Source organism: Muscardinus avellanarius, assembly GCF_963383645.1.
Source record: "Muscardinus avellanarius genome assembly, chromosome: 18".
NCBI classification, from domain to species: domain Eukaryota; kingdom Metazoa; phylum Chordata; class Mammalia; order Rodentia; family Gliridae; genus Muscardinus; species Muscardinus avellanarius.
Genome location: NC_137804.1, coordinates 30,348,789 through 30,363,812, shown reverse-complemented (window position 1 = coordinate 30,363,812; position 15,024 = coordinate 30,348,789). Strand labels below are relative to the sequence as shown.

The 15,024-nt window shown below is 40.7% G+C and overlaps 1 protein-coding gene across 1 annotated transcript; it reads right to left on the bottom strand.

The window, feature by feature from the left end:
• Nucleotides 1–99: 99 nt before the first annotated feature.
• Nucleotides 100–12,292, bottom strand: GLT8D1 (glycosyltransferase 8 domain containing 1; the record flags this gene model as incomplete). The annotated part of the gene is given in 10 exon segments (XM_080714920.1): nucleotides 100–290; nucleotides 466–578; nucleotides 695–861; nucleotides 1,633–1,745; nucleotides 2,102–2,186; nucleotides 2,396–2,513; nucleotides 6,188–6,401; nucleotides 12,048–12,146; nucleotides 12,233–12,253; nucleotides 12,256–12,292. Coding segments are annotated over 10 exon segments (1,158 nt in total), but the record flags the coding sequence as incomplete, so codon positions are not given.
• Between the last annotated feature and the right edge of the window lie 2,732 nt (nucleotides 12,293–15,024).

Genomic DNA, 15,024 nt, shown 5'->3' with positions numbered 1-15,024 from the left:
TCCAAGGGTTGCTATAGCGAGGCACGAAAGCCTACCAACTGTCACTTTCACACACACACCAGCTTCCAGGATTTCTGAGAGATGAGTTTAAATACTATTTTACTTTATGTTTGAGATCTCCATATGTCTTCGGATTAGGCTGAATTTGCCTGCTGGATCTGGAATATACCATTTTTCCCAAATATCAGTATATGAAGCAGCTCTTCCCCATGGTTTAAAGTGTCCGTTCCAATGAAGTAACTTGGCAGCCTTTACAAACTGGGGTGAATACCGTTTTCCAGCACTGGACCCTTAAAATTGAAAAAAGCCAAATGATGGTAGCTTTCAGTTTAAGGCAATGCTATACCAAACTGTAGAAAACTTAAAACAGTGGATATATGCCATCCCTGAGGATGGTTCTCCAGACATTAATTCTTTATTAATTTAGGCCTATTATAATAATTAACATGATTAATTTTTACTTACCAAGGTGGCGGACATTCCACATGGGGTCAATGGTAGAGTGCTGTTGATAAAATACAATAAGTAGCGGTGGTGTTGTGATGCTGCCAGCCAGTGTTCTGCTGTACAATCCCTCTCTTGGTAAGACAGATAACAAGTTTACAAAAGTTAATGAAAAATACTGAACAACTGCTGAAATTAAGATTCTTGGGTTTGAAATACAAGATTCTTCATAGCTGGGCCAATTACTTACTCAACATTAAGTTTCATCCATTTTTCCAGCTGGTCAGTTATATTCTGTCGTTTCCATTCTGTCAGATTTGCAACAAAAACTCCAGGATTAAAGGAACAAGTGCTGGCTTTCATGGAAAGTTTACGAATTCTTTCTTTTTTGTAGTCAAGATAACCAATGTAATTGTACTAAGAACATAAATGGAATATACATGAGCCTGCTGCTTCAAACAGACATTTATAGCCAGTAAAGAAAACTCGGCTTACTAAGACTTCCTCAGTGTTTTTGTTTTTGACCTACTGGGGATAGAACCCCAGGAGCCTTCTACCTCCACGCTACACCTCTGATCTATTTTATGTTTTATTTGAAAATAGGGTCTCACTAAGTTTCTGAGGCTGGCTTAAATCCTGCGTGATCCTCCTGTCTCAGCCTCAGTACTGGGATTACAAGCTTGTGGCACCATGCCTGGCAACTTCCTCAGGTTTTGGCAAATAAAAGTAACAAGAGTCTCAGAACAAAACCTAGATACTGAAGCTGGGCGTGGTGGCGCATGCTTATAATCCCAGCATTCGGGAGGCTGAGACCTGGAGGATCGTGGTTTGCGGACAGCCTCAGCTACTTAGTGAGGCCCTCTGCAACTCAGTGAGACCCGGCTTCAAAATAAAGAATAAAAAGTAGGGCAGGGGGTGTAGCTTGGAGGTCGAATGCCCCTGGGTTCCATCCCCAAACCCGCAAAAAAAAAAAAAAAAAAAAAAAAAAAGCCTAGATACTGACTTATTAAACCAATTTTCAAGGAGAATTAGATTGTCAGGCCAATGCATGAATCTACAGAAAAAGCATTAGCTTTGGGATGATATATTTGGGGAATGTAAAATGGAACTATTAAGGATGAGTTCCCTCGATGTTGCTACCTCTTCCCATAAAGCTATATACCAGGAGTCAGGTGTCTAGTAATTTACCTGGTTCCCTGCTCCACGAACAACAGCTTTAGTAGAGGCTGAATCACAATCTTCGGAGAATGCAGCTGCATGTCCTGGTTTCAGTGGTGTATTATACAGAGCAAGAATATCACCTGAAGTGGAGAGGTGTTATGCTTAACATTTCCAGGTTCCTTGAGATTCCCTGTTCCTCCCATGTCTCCTTATGTTGATTGTTTTGTTTTTTGGTGGTAGTGGGGATGGGATCCTAGGGGATTCTGCCTCTGAGCTATATACCTCCCCAGCCCTATCTAATTAGAAACAGTCTCATGTTGCAAAATTGCTGGGGCTCGCTGCAAACCTGAAGTCCCTTTGTCTCAGCCTCCCAAATACTGGCATTACAAACTTGTAGTACCATGCCCAGCTACAGTGGCCTTTTATAGAACATAAGACAGCCACTGCAGCCCACAGTCTGGGTGGAGAACAGCACTCATGGCCATTTCTTTGGTACCTTGCACAATTACATCATCATCCAGATATATGGCCTTCTTTTCACTGGGAACCAAAGTTGGCAAGTAGAACCTTGCAAAGGTTAGCTGGAAAAGGAAAGAAGCATTGACAACAGGATATAGTGGCTTTGCTTTTATTTATATAGAAGCAACCAGAATGTTTAAGAACTTAGCCAAAAAAGTTGGAACTGTACACACAAGCTTGGTCCTTAGAGAACTATACACTATACCCACAAGTTACACAGGTGCTCTAGTCCTGATACTCCCAAGTACAAACAAGGATGCACGGGACTCACCGGCTTCATGGTTTCCCCCTGGTCAGGGTCCTTCTTTACCTTTCCTTCCAAAAGTTTAATGTTGAAATTCACAATTTTGTATCTGATGCTTTTCAGGGAGTCACTTTTGAGCCAGGACCTGATGAAAAAGCACATTTCACTTTTAAATATTGTTTCCAAATCATAGCCTTGTTTTGTGCTTTCCTAAAGGGAGCATAATGGAAAAGAAATACTAGGACCAAATGGGTATTTCTAAGCTTGGGGTGAGGGGTTAGGGGTGTGTGTGTGTGTGTTTAGTGGAGATTAAACCCAGGGGTATTCTATATTCCCAGCCCAATATCAGGATATTTCTAAGCAAGGGGTGAGGTGTGTGTGTGTGTGTGTGTGTGTGTGTGTGTGTGTGTGTGTGTGTTAGTTAGTGGAGATTAAACCCAGGGGTATTCTATATCCCCAGCCCAATTTCAGACACACACCATCAAACCAAACTTGGTTTTGTCTCTTGTTGAAGTGAGGGTTAGTTCCCCCAAAGTCCCCAGAACTAAGTTTCTATAGTAATTCTCTTAAAACAGTAAAACTACTGTAGAAAAACTCTGGAACTTCCCATCACTACATGAACCATTTATTTCTTCACCTTTCAAATAAACTGGTGGAGAAAGTCAAACTATAATAGTAGTGAAGGGTATCAATAGAGCTAGTAGTCTGTGTATTCACTGTGATGACTTTAAGAACTTCATACGCTGAATCTGAGATATTATCTGAAAGAAACCAATGTTTCCTGAATAAGTACTACACATTTTCTACATTCTAAATTATTTAGAATACCTTATTTTAGAATACATTCTAAATAATTTAGTACATTCTAAATAATTTTGTGGGCACCTTTTTGAGGTACTGGGGATTGAACCCTGGGACATTCTACCTCCGAGTTACACCTTCAGCCCTATTTTTATATTTATTTTGAAACAGGGTCTCCCTGAGTTACAAAGGGCCTCACTAAATAGCTGAGGCTACCCTTGAAACATAATCCTACTACCTCAGCCCCCCAGATGCTGGATTACAAGCGTGTGCCACCATGTTCAACCCAATGTTATTTCCGTAGTCTATTTTTTGCTTTTTTTTTTTTTTTTATGATGCTGGGGATTGAACCCAGTATCTTAAATTGCTGAAGGCCTCCCTAATTGCTAAGGCTTGCAGCAAACCTGCAATCCTGTCTCCACCTCCCAAGTACTGGGTTTACAGGTGTGGAACATCAGAGCTTTGTAGTCTATTTTAATATGGTATGTTTCTACATTTTAGAGAGGTTTTGAGCTTTTCAATTAGTGAAAGTCATGGTAACTCATAAATTATGAACTATGAAAAAAGCCACAAGAATAGAACTTTGACAAAATCTTAATATATTAGATAAATATGGATTTTTTTATTTTTTATTTTTTTGGCAGTACTGGGGATTGAACCCAGGGGCATTCTACCTCCAAGCTACACAGCCCTATTTTTTATTTTGAAATGGTCTCACTAAGTTACGGAGAGCCTCACCAAATAACTGAGGATGTCTGTGAACCTGCAATCCGCCTCTCTCAGCCTCCCAAGTACTTGGGTTACAAGTTTGCCCCACCACGCATGCCTGGCTGGTGTTTTTTGAAAAAAGCTTGCTAAGTCTTCATTTATTTTCATGGATGAGACTCCCATGAAATTGGGTTTCTATTATAACAATTATAGTAAGGAACATTTACTGAGAAATTATTTCTTTTTCTTTTTTTTTTTTTCAGTACTGGGGATGAAACCCAGGGGCATTCTACCTCCGAGGTACACCCCCAGCCCTATTTTATATTCTTTGTTTTGAAACAGGGTCTCACTGGGTTGCAAAGGGCCTCACGAAGCAGTAGCTGAGGCTGTCCACGAACCACGATCCTTCTGTCTCAGCCTTCCAAATGCTGGGGGATTACAAGCGTGCGCCACCACGCCCAGCTACTGAGAAATTATGTAGTAGCTGTTATGTGTGTGTGTGTTGTTTTTTTTGTTTGTTTTTGTTTTTTTGCTTGACACAGCCCCTTCTAAGTTTGTTATCTTCACTCCATAATTATGAGGAAATGGGTTCCAAGTTTCCCCTATCCCTCTGGGCTAGGACTTAGGATTTGGATTGATTCTGTACTTCCATACCACACTATCCTGCCACTGTTTCCAAGTGCCTTCCCACTCTAAACCAGAAATATGTCTATGAGGTAAGGAACTGTGTAAATCAACATCCAGGCTTCCTTCACTAAAGTTACGGAACCAAAACCACAACTGGAGCTAATTGTGTAAAACTGTTTACTTGCTTCCTGCTATAAGCTCTTTATACCATTTCTGCCACCAGGGACATGCTTATACAATCACATGGAAAAATGTCATATATGCAACTGATATGGAGAGAAATATATATGCATATTGTAACTGGCTTGGTGACACACATGTAATTCTAGTACTTGGGAGGATGAAAAGGAGGTTCGAAGGTTCAAGGCCTGTGCAGTAGCCTAGTGAGTCCTTATTTCAAAGCCTTTAATACCAATACTTGGGTGGCTGACACAGGAGGATTCCAAGTTCAAGGCTAGCCTCAGCAATTTAGTGAAACCCTGTTTCAAATTTAATAAAAAGGAGCCAGGTGTGGTGGCCCAAGGTTTGTAATCCCAGTACTTGGGAGGATAAGACGGGATGATCATAGATTTCAGGCTAGCCTTAGCAATTCAGCAAGACTTGGATTCAAAATTAAAAATGGCTGGGGGCATGGCTCAGAGGTGGAATGCCATAATCCTAGGAGTTGGAAGGCTGAGATAAAAGGATTGCAGGTTTGAAGCCAGCCTCAGCAATTAAGTGAGGTTCACATCAATTTAGTGAGACCCTGTTTCCAAGTCTTAGGGTATAGTTCAGAGCTAGAATACCTCTGTGTTCAATCTCCGGCACCACTAAATAAAATGAAATAGCCGGGCACTAAATAAAATGAAATAGCCGGGCATGGTGGCGCACACTTGTAATCCCCGCACTTGGGAGGCAGAGACAGGAGGATCGCGCAGGTTCGAAGCCAGCCACGCTGGCTTAAGAGACCCTGTTTCCAAAAATAAAATAGGTCTGGGAGTGTAGCCTGGAGGTAGAAGGGCTTTTAGGAACCCCAGTACACACACACACACACACACACACAAATTAAAATAAAAAAAAAATGAAATAGAGATAGAATGCCCCTGGGTTCAGCCCCCAGTACCAAATAAATAGGGCTGGGGGTGTAGCTTGGAGGCAGAATGCCCCTGGAATCCCCAGAACCAAAAAATTAATAAATTTAAAAAAAATAGAACTGGGTATGGTGGCTCATACTTGTAATCCCAGGACTGGGAGGCTGAGACAGGAAGATCCCAGGTTTGTGGCCACCCTAGCAACTTGTGAGGCCCTCTGCAATTTAGTGAGGCTCTGTTTCAAAATACAGCTGGGTGAGGCTGAGACAGCTACTTAGTGAGGCTCTCAGCAACTTAGTGAGACCCTGTTTCCAAATAAAATATAAAATATTCTGGGAGTATAGCCTGGAAGTGGAAAGCCGCTGGGTTCCACCCCCAGTACTACCACAAAAAAATACACACACACACACACACACACACACACACACACACACACACCTGGGTGTGTATCATGGAAGTTCAATTCTCAGTACCACAAAAAAGAGAAAAAAAGGTCCCTAGTGCCCCACATACATAAACATATAAATATGCATTTTGTAAAATTATTCCTGGATTGACACCTGGCCTCCAAAACATCTGCTAGAAGCAGAATCATTAGGCAAGCAGAGATCACCTGAGATGGTCTACTGTATTGTTGAGGGTAACAATGTAGAAAATCACGCTGGATTGAGTGTTGTGCTGAATGCTGTTTATGGCTGCAATGGCCCCCCCAAGCCTGTCTTCAGATGCTGCAATGACTACAGGAATTTCCTCTTGTTTTCCATCTTCTGTGTGTCGGGGAGCATTTGGGACAAAATCTATGGGCTGAAGCCCCAGAATTCCTGAATCTGAAAAGAGCATACACAAGGAAGACATTATGATACAAACACAATATCATGAGTTTTTTGCGTTCTACTTGGAGGCATTCTACCTCTGAGTTACACCCCTAGCCCTCCTTTTTATTCTTTATTTTGAAACAGGGTCTCACTAAGTTCAAAGGGCCTCACTAAATAGCTGAGACTGTCCTCGAACTGTGATCCTCCTGTCTCAACCTCCCAAATGCTGGAATTACAAGCGTGCATCATCACCTCTGGCTGTCATGAGTTTTTGATATACACACATGGAAAGAGGTAAAGTGAGGATTATGGTACTAATTTACCTTATCCTCTCCTATTAAACTTTGAAGTGTAGTGGTGGCTGCCTCTAATCCCAGTACTTGGGAGGCTGAGACAGGAAGAGTGCAAGTTAGAAGGCAGCCTCAGCAAGTACCAATAATCTCAAATTAGTGAGACTCTGTTAACAAAATAAATATAGGGCTAGGGATGTAGCTTAAAGGTAGAATGCCCCTGGGTTCAAGCCCCATTACCACATAAAAGATTTTAAAAAAATTTTAAAAAAAACTTTAAAGTATACAGCCCAGAAATTGTTTTCTTATATAAGTAAGCATACTTTTAGAAAGGTGGAAGGATTTTTAAAAATAGGCGGATACATTATTATAGGAAAGTAACAGCACCTTTCTAGAATGTATTATGATTTGTATCAAGTATCTTAAACAGGCACATGGCCTTTGCCTAATCATTCCCCTTGCCACCTCTTTAAGTGACAGAATCTGAAATGTAACCAAAAGACCAAAAGTTGCAATTTTAAGCCTGGGATACAGCTTGGTGATAGAGTATGTGTCTAGCAAAATCAGAGTCCTAGGTTTGATCCCTAGCACTGCCACTCACACACAAAGTCACAATTTATAACTGTGAAAACATAAAAATAAACTAGATGTGGGTAGTGGCACATGTTTGTAATCCCAGTACTTAGGAGGCTAAGACAGGAGGATCATAGGTTCCTGGAGAGCCTCAGCTACTTAGTGAGGTCCTCAAAACTTAGTGAGACTGTTTCAAAAATAAAGAATAAAAATGGGGCTAGGGGTATAGCTTAGAGGTAGGATGCCCTTGTTCAATCCTCAATAGGGGTGGAGGGATGACTAGTTGTTTCTTAAACCACAAATTATTTAAGTACATGCAGATACCAGCAAAAGCCACGCCCTCTCAGCATCTGCATTATCGCAGTTCATAGGCAGAATCTCAAAGTGAGAAATAAGCCCCGAGAGAAGGTGTGGTCGCTGGCCAAAAGCATTTTCCACTTTTAGATATTCTTGCATAACTATTATTCTTCTAGTATTCTTTTAACTCTCTATACGAATTGCTCCGGTGATGTGAGATCAGGACTATGAAAGAAATTGAGTCCGTGGAAATAAAATCTCTAATAATTTGTCTAAATGCCCTTGGCTCTGCTCAATAGTAATGAAAAAACTGACCAGAACTCAGATGCTGTGATAAGCATTCCAGCTGCAGCAATCACAAATGGTCTCCGACCCTCATTCCTATCACTAACTTAGGTTAAGCCATTAACTCCGGTAACCGGTAGCTCAGTTTAAGGTAACTCTGTTTATCCTTGAGATCCTGCCTAGAGACAGAGAAGATAAAACTGTGTGTGACTTCAAAGCAATTTAGTTGATGAACAACTTAGTTGCCCAAATACAATAGAGCCGAAGGAAAAAGATTGTTGACTTTTACGCCCAGTATGAGCATTCCCCGAGACAGAGAGACTGGCCGCATGGTTAGGAATGAATATGACAAAATAAAGGACAGATGTTCTAAATATATATGTATGAAGGAAAGGAAATACCATAAGAGTAAGAAAAGCATTTTTGCATGAGGAAGAGCTTATCATAAGAACGTCCCAACTGGGAAAGAAAGGAATTAGAAGGTTAGAAGCAGGTTGCAGAGGGTTTGTGACAGGGAAATGGATTATTAAAGATGAATAGGCTTTTAACAGACTTGTTGTCTAAAGAAGAGTGTTCAGCAGTTAAGGAAATACATCTGACAACTAAATCCAAGAACTTCATGGTGTTGTTTGTGGTGTTTTGTCTGCCAAACTGTGTTGTAAGTTTGCTTAAGCTTTCAGATTTAGAAGGTAAGATGCCAACACCTGAAGAAACTCTATCACATCCACCTGAATCACCACATCTCCCCACACTTGCTATATGGACTGAGCACAAAAGATGGAAAGTTCCAAGAAAATTAAAGAAGATTCCCCGAGAAGCCTCCAAGCCTTGGGCGTGCCCGTTTCTTCTGGAAGATTGCCCTTTGGAACTGCTTGTCTGCAAGATCGGGGAGAAGGTCCGGAGTTAATCTCTTGAAAGCCAAAAGCCAGCTGAAAACCGGACTAGTTTTTTTACCTTTGTTTATGTGTCATTCACTATTGTTTCACAGTGATTGCATTCACTTCCTTTTCTCTTACTATTAACTTTACTGGTGAAGGGTATAAATTTTTCGGGGTTCTTGTAATAAAGTGTCATTGGCTCAAGAAGCCTTTGTCCATGTCAGATTCTTTCTAGAGAGCGCCGTCACTAGGAACTCTTAGTTCCTAGAAGGGAAAGAATCGCTGCAGATAAGAGGCTGCAGTACTTCACTCTCATCCTTCCCCATCTTTGCTGAGGTTCTCGACCGCGAGTGGACTCGCGCCCCAACAGGACTGAGCCGGTCTGCGACAAGTACACATGAAATCGATTTAATAGGCCATGATTAGAACTTTTTTTGTGTGGAAAGTCAGACATGGTGGCGCACACTTGTAATCCCAGTATTTGGGAGGCTAAGACAGGAGGATCCAGGTTCACAACCAACCTCAGCTACTTAGTGGGGCCCTGTGTCAAAAATAAAGAATAAAATTGGGCTGGAGGTGTAACTCAGAGGTAGAATTTCCCTAGATTCAATCTCCAGTACCCCCCCCCAATACTGTATTGAACATGTACAGCCTTGCTTTTCTTGCTATTTCTATCTAAACAACATAGTATAGCAAATATTTATATAGCATTTACACTGTATAAGTAATCTAGGGATGATTTAAAATATACAGGAGGATATATACAGATTATATGCAAGTAATAGGCCATTTTACATAAAGGACATGAACATCTGAAGATTTTGATATCCGTGGGAAATCCTAGAACCAATCTCCCATGGATATAGAAAAATTTTATATATATTAATTTATTTTTTCCTTCTTTTTGGTACTGAAGATTGAACTTGGGGGTATACTACCTCCAAACTATGCCCCCAGCCCTAAGTTGCTGAGGCTGGCCTTGAACTTGCAATACACCAGCCTCAGCCTCCCAAGTACTGGGATTATAGGTATGTGCTACCACACCTGGCTCTAATTCATTTCTTCATCATCATTGAACAATGACTACCTATTATGTGCTAGGCAATATCTAAGTACTGGGGTTGCAGCCATGAATAAAACACACACATTCAGCTAGATATGATGGTACATGTCTATAATTCAGGTTCAGGCCAGCCTCAGCAATTTAGCAAGACCTTGTTTAAAAAACAAAACAAACAACAAAAAAAAAACAAGCTGGGTATGGTGGTACACTATTGTAATCCTGGTACTTGGGAGGCTGAGACAGGAGGACCACAGGTTTACAGCCAGTCTCAGCCACTTAGTGAGGCCCTTTGCAACTTAAGACAGTTTCAAAATAAAGAATAAAAAATAGGGCTGAGTGTGTAGCTTGGAGGTAGAATGCCCCTGGGTTCCATATATATGTGGAGAGTTTCTGCCATCATGGTAATATGCTTATGATAAAATCACATGGAAAAATATGTCACATGTATATTTAGTATAATCTTAACTGATAGAAAAAATATATAAACAGAAAAAGAGTGCAAAAATTTTTTTCTTTAGTGGTACTGGGGTTCCTTCTTCCTCCGGGCTACACTCCCAGACCTATATTTTTTATATTTTTATTTGAAACCAGGTCTCTTAAGCCAGCAAGGCTGGCTTCGAACCTGCGCGATCCTCCTGTCTCTGCCTCCCAAGCGCAGGGATTACAAATGTGCATCACCACGCCTGACGAGTGCAAAATTTTTATAGTAATCTCTAAGCAATGAAATTACTCATTCAATTAATATTTTATTGAATACCTCCTATGTAATCAGCCATCATCCTTAGGGATGGGAGATAAAGTAGTAAACAAATTTCCCTTATGAAGTTTGAATACTATTTCCTTCTTTATAAATTTTCCCACCAGAAGCATGCACTGCTTTTTATAAATATACACATAAAATACACACATATCATTATAAGACACGCCATCAAGGCTAGAGATGTAATTAGGTAGTCAATTACACGCTTCACACGAGCAAGGCTTTGGGTTCAATCCCCAGCAATAACAATCAAAAGCTATCATTACTCAGTGAAACTCAGGGGGGTAAGCTACTATTCTCTTCCTCTGGTCAACTATAGTATGTAGCAATCCAGAAATAATTTTTGACAAATTCATGAAACCTCACACATACTGGGCAGGATGAGACGGGAGGATCACAGGTTTGCTGCCAGCCTTAGCTACTTAGTGAGGCCCTCTGCAACTGAGTGAGACCCTGTTTCAAAATAAAGAATAAAAGCTGGGTGTGGTGGCACAAGCTTGTAATCCTAGTACTTGGGAAGCTGAGAAAGGAGGATCACAGCAGGTTCAAGGACAGCATCAGCAAATAGTGACTCTTATCAACCTAGTAAGACCCTGTTTCCAAATACAAAATAAAATTGATCTTGGTGTATAGCTTGGAGGTACAATGCCTCTGGGTTCAATTTCCAGTAACACACACACACACACACACACACACACACACACACACAATAATAATGATGATGATGATGATGAATAAAAAAAAAAGGGCTGGGAAAGTGTGACTCAGATGTAGCACACTCCTGGGTTCAAACTCAAGAGGAAAAAAAAAAAAAACAAAGAATACTTTAAGACTAAGGTAGAGTAGGTATGAACAACTAATTTAAAATAATTTGAAGCTGGGCGTGGTGGCGCACACTTGTAATCCCAGTGTTTGGGAGGCTGAGAGGGGAGGATCGCAGTTCACAGACAGCCTCAGTTACTACTTACTGAGGCCCTTTGTAACTCAGTGAGACCCTGTTTCAAAATAAAAAATAAATAGGGTTGGGGGTGTAGCTTGGAGGTCAAATGCCCATGGGTTCCATCCCCAGTCCTGCAATAAATAAATAAGCAAATAAATGAAAATAATTTGAAATGCAATTATATAATGACTTTTTAAAAAATCAGCTGACAAGTCTTTATTCTTTCTCTTTTATAATTAGAGCATTACTGATTTGGTTGCCTAAGAAAGTAAGAGGTGAAGCAGAATAACCAGATTGACACTCTAATGGCCAGAAGAGGGATCGAATACCAGGAACATGTACTCGCTCCCACATTCACAAGCCCTGCCCAAGGCCTTGGCTAACCGTACTGCAGGAAAGGTGGGGCTCCACAGGACACAAAGCATACCCAGCACCGCCTTCTCCCAGGATCTTTCACAAGGCCTAAAAGCAAGCTTTCTTTTCCTTTAACACAGTGATTCAAGTTATGATGTGAGACACCGGGAACTCCAGGTCTTCAATAGAGTTCAAAGCATTAGTAAGGGTTCCCATACCTGAAACTTCATTCCTTAGCAAACTGCTCAGGCCAAGGAAGTTATGGTGCAAAACCAGTAAGAAGAGAACAACAGCTAGGACCAAGATGATGATGTTTACTGAAACAGATGAGAAAAATGTACATTATATATATCTTTATCTTTGACTAGATAAAACAATAACATAACTTGTAAAGAGAACATACCTTTACGGAATGACATCTTTTCTTCTGTCTTATATAAATACTAGTTATTAACCCTACAAAACAAAATCAAACCCCCACATGAGAATGATCATCAAAATGCCTAAACACTCTTATTCAGGTAGACACAAGATGCCCATGTTGTATTCTGTGAGCAATTCATTTCAAATTGATAGTTCCCAATAAATCAACTTGGGATCTGAAATATTTCTGGTAGTTCTAATAAAATGCACATAACTTAGAGAAATATACAGCATTAGCTTTGTACATTATCTGCTGCCACAAAATGAAAAGCAAAAGAGATTCTACAAAGAATACTTAGAGTCTAACCACTATAAAAACAACGAAGAGCAGGGCATGGTGGCGCACACTTGTAATCCCTGTGCTTGGGAGGCGGAGACAGGAGGATCACACAGGTTCAAAGCCAGCCTGGCTGGCTTAAGAGACCCTGTTTCCAAATAAAAATATATAAAATAGGTCTGCGAGTGTAGCCTGGAGGTAGAAGGGTTTCCAGGAATCCCAGTACCACCAAAATAATAATAATAATAATAATAATGAATTTACACTTGAAATTCCTATTTAAACTAGAGATGAACTCAATTCTCTATGATGAAGTGACCTGAGAGTTTAAAGTGTTCTCAAAAATTAAACATTTGCAAGCCAGGCTTGGTGGCGAACACTTGTAATCCTAGCATTCGGGAGGCTGAGTGAGATAACAGCCTCAGCTACTTAGTGAGGCCTTTTCCAATTCAATGGGACCCTGTTCCAAAATAAAGAATAAAAATAGGGCTGGGGTTGTAGCTTGGAGGTAGAATGCCCCTGGATTCCATCCCCAGTACCACAAAATAAATAAATAAATAAATAAATAAATAAATAAATAAATAATAAATAACCAAAAAAAGAGACTTTGAGCCCTTTAATTTATGAGACTCTACATTTGAGACTTTAACTATCTTCACCTAAAGTAGTATCTAATATTTTTTTTTAGCTTGGTTAATATTTTTATTTTTTTAATTTTATTTATATATGGAACATATTGAAAATTTAGATCATGCTTGGTTCCATCTCCCCCCCATTCCCCTTTCCCCTCTCCCAACAATGAGTGTCCAGGTTAACCATACTATATACATACTTTAACACATATTCAGATGTAGCTCCTCCATTAATCAACCTCAGCCTTCTTCCTCTCCTATCCTTCCATTCTAGCTTTGCTGAGATCTCCCCTCCATTATCTGGAGTCCCTCTGGTATCTCCAATGCTCCATAGTTTTGGCATATTAGAGAAAACACATGTCCCTTCTCTTTCTATGCCTGGCTGATCTCACTTAACATAATGCACTCCAGGTCTTTCCATCTTCTTGCGAATGGCATGATTTTGTTCTTTACAGCTGAATAGAATTCCATTGTGTGTATTTCCCATGATTTTGCAATCCATTCATCTGTTGATGGAGACCTAGGTTGGTTCCATATTTTGGCTATTACGAATTGTGCTGCTATGAGCATAGGTATGGATATGTTAGTGTAGTTTTCTGATTTCAACTCCTTTGGAAAAATACCCAGGAGTGGTATAGCCGGATCAAATGGTGGATCTATTCCCAGTTTTCTAAGGAATCTCCACACTGATCTCCATAGCAGCTGAACTAGTTTGCACTCCCACCAACAGTGTAAGAGAGTTCCTCCTTCCCCACATACTTATATTTGTTGTTATTTGATTTCTTTATGCTTGCCACTCTGATCGGGGTTAGATGGAATCTTAGTGTAGTACCTAACATTTATATAAGACTATTTATTTTAGAAAAGTACTTTCAAGCTGGATGTGGTGGCACATGCTTGTAATCCCAGTACTTGGGAGGTTGAGACAGGAGGATCGTAGGTTCGCAGCCAGCCTCAGCTACTTAGTGAGGACCTCTGCAACTTAGACCTTGTTTCAAAATAAGAATAAAAAATGGGGTTGGGAATGTAGCTCAGAGGTAGAAGGTAGAATGCCCTAGGTTCAATCCTCAGTACCTCAGAGCGGGGGGGGGGGGGGGGGAGTACTTTCAAACATAACATAATTCTGTGTGTGTGAGTGTGTACTGGGGGTGGAACCCAGGGGCTTTTTACCTCCAGGCCATACTCCCAGATCTATTTTATACTTTATTTGGAAACAGGGTCTCACTAACTTGCTGAGAGCCTAAGTAACTGAGGCTGGCTTCGAACCTGTGTGATCCTCCTGTCTCAGCCTCCCAAGCGCTGGGATTACAAGTGTGCACCACAATGCCCAGCAAACATATTTCTAAGAATCAAAGTAAATATGACTAAATTTCATACTATGTAAACTGTGGGAATATCAGAAACTTGATTTCTTTTTTTTTTGGGGGGGGGGGGTGAGCCAAGTGGCATTCTACCACCAAGCTACACCTGGTCCTATTTTTTTATTCTTTATTTTGAAACAGGGTCTTACTAAGTTGCAGAGTAACTCACTATGTAGCTGAGCTTGGCTGCGAACCTGCAATCCTCTCTCAGCCTCCCAAGTACTGGGATTATAAGCATGCACCACCACGCCCAGCTAGGAATTTGATGTCTTAAGGCCTTTAAAAAAGAAGAAATGCTGGGCGTAGTGGTACACGCTTGTAATCCCAGCATTCGGGAGGTTGAGACAGGGGGATCTCAGTTTGCAGATGCCTCAGCTACTTAGTGAGGCCCTCTGCAACTCAGTGAGACCCTTATTTCAAAATAAAGAATTAAAAAAAAAAAACAGGGCAGGGGGTATAGCTCGGAGGTTGAATGTCCCTGGGTTCCATCCCAGACCTGCAA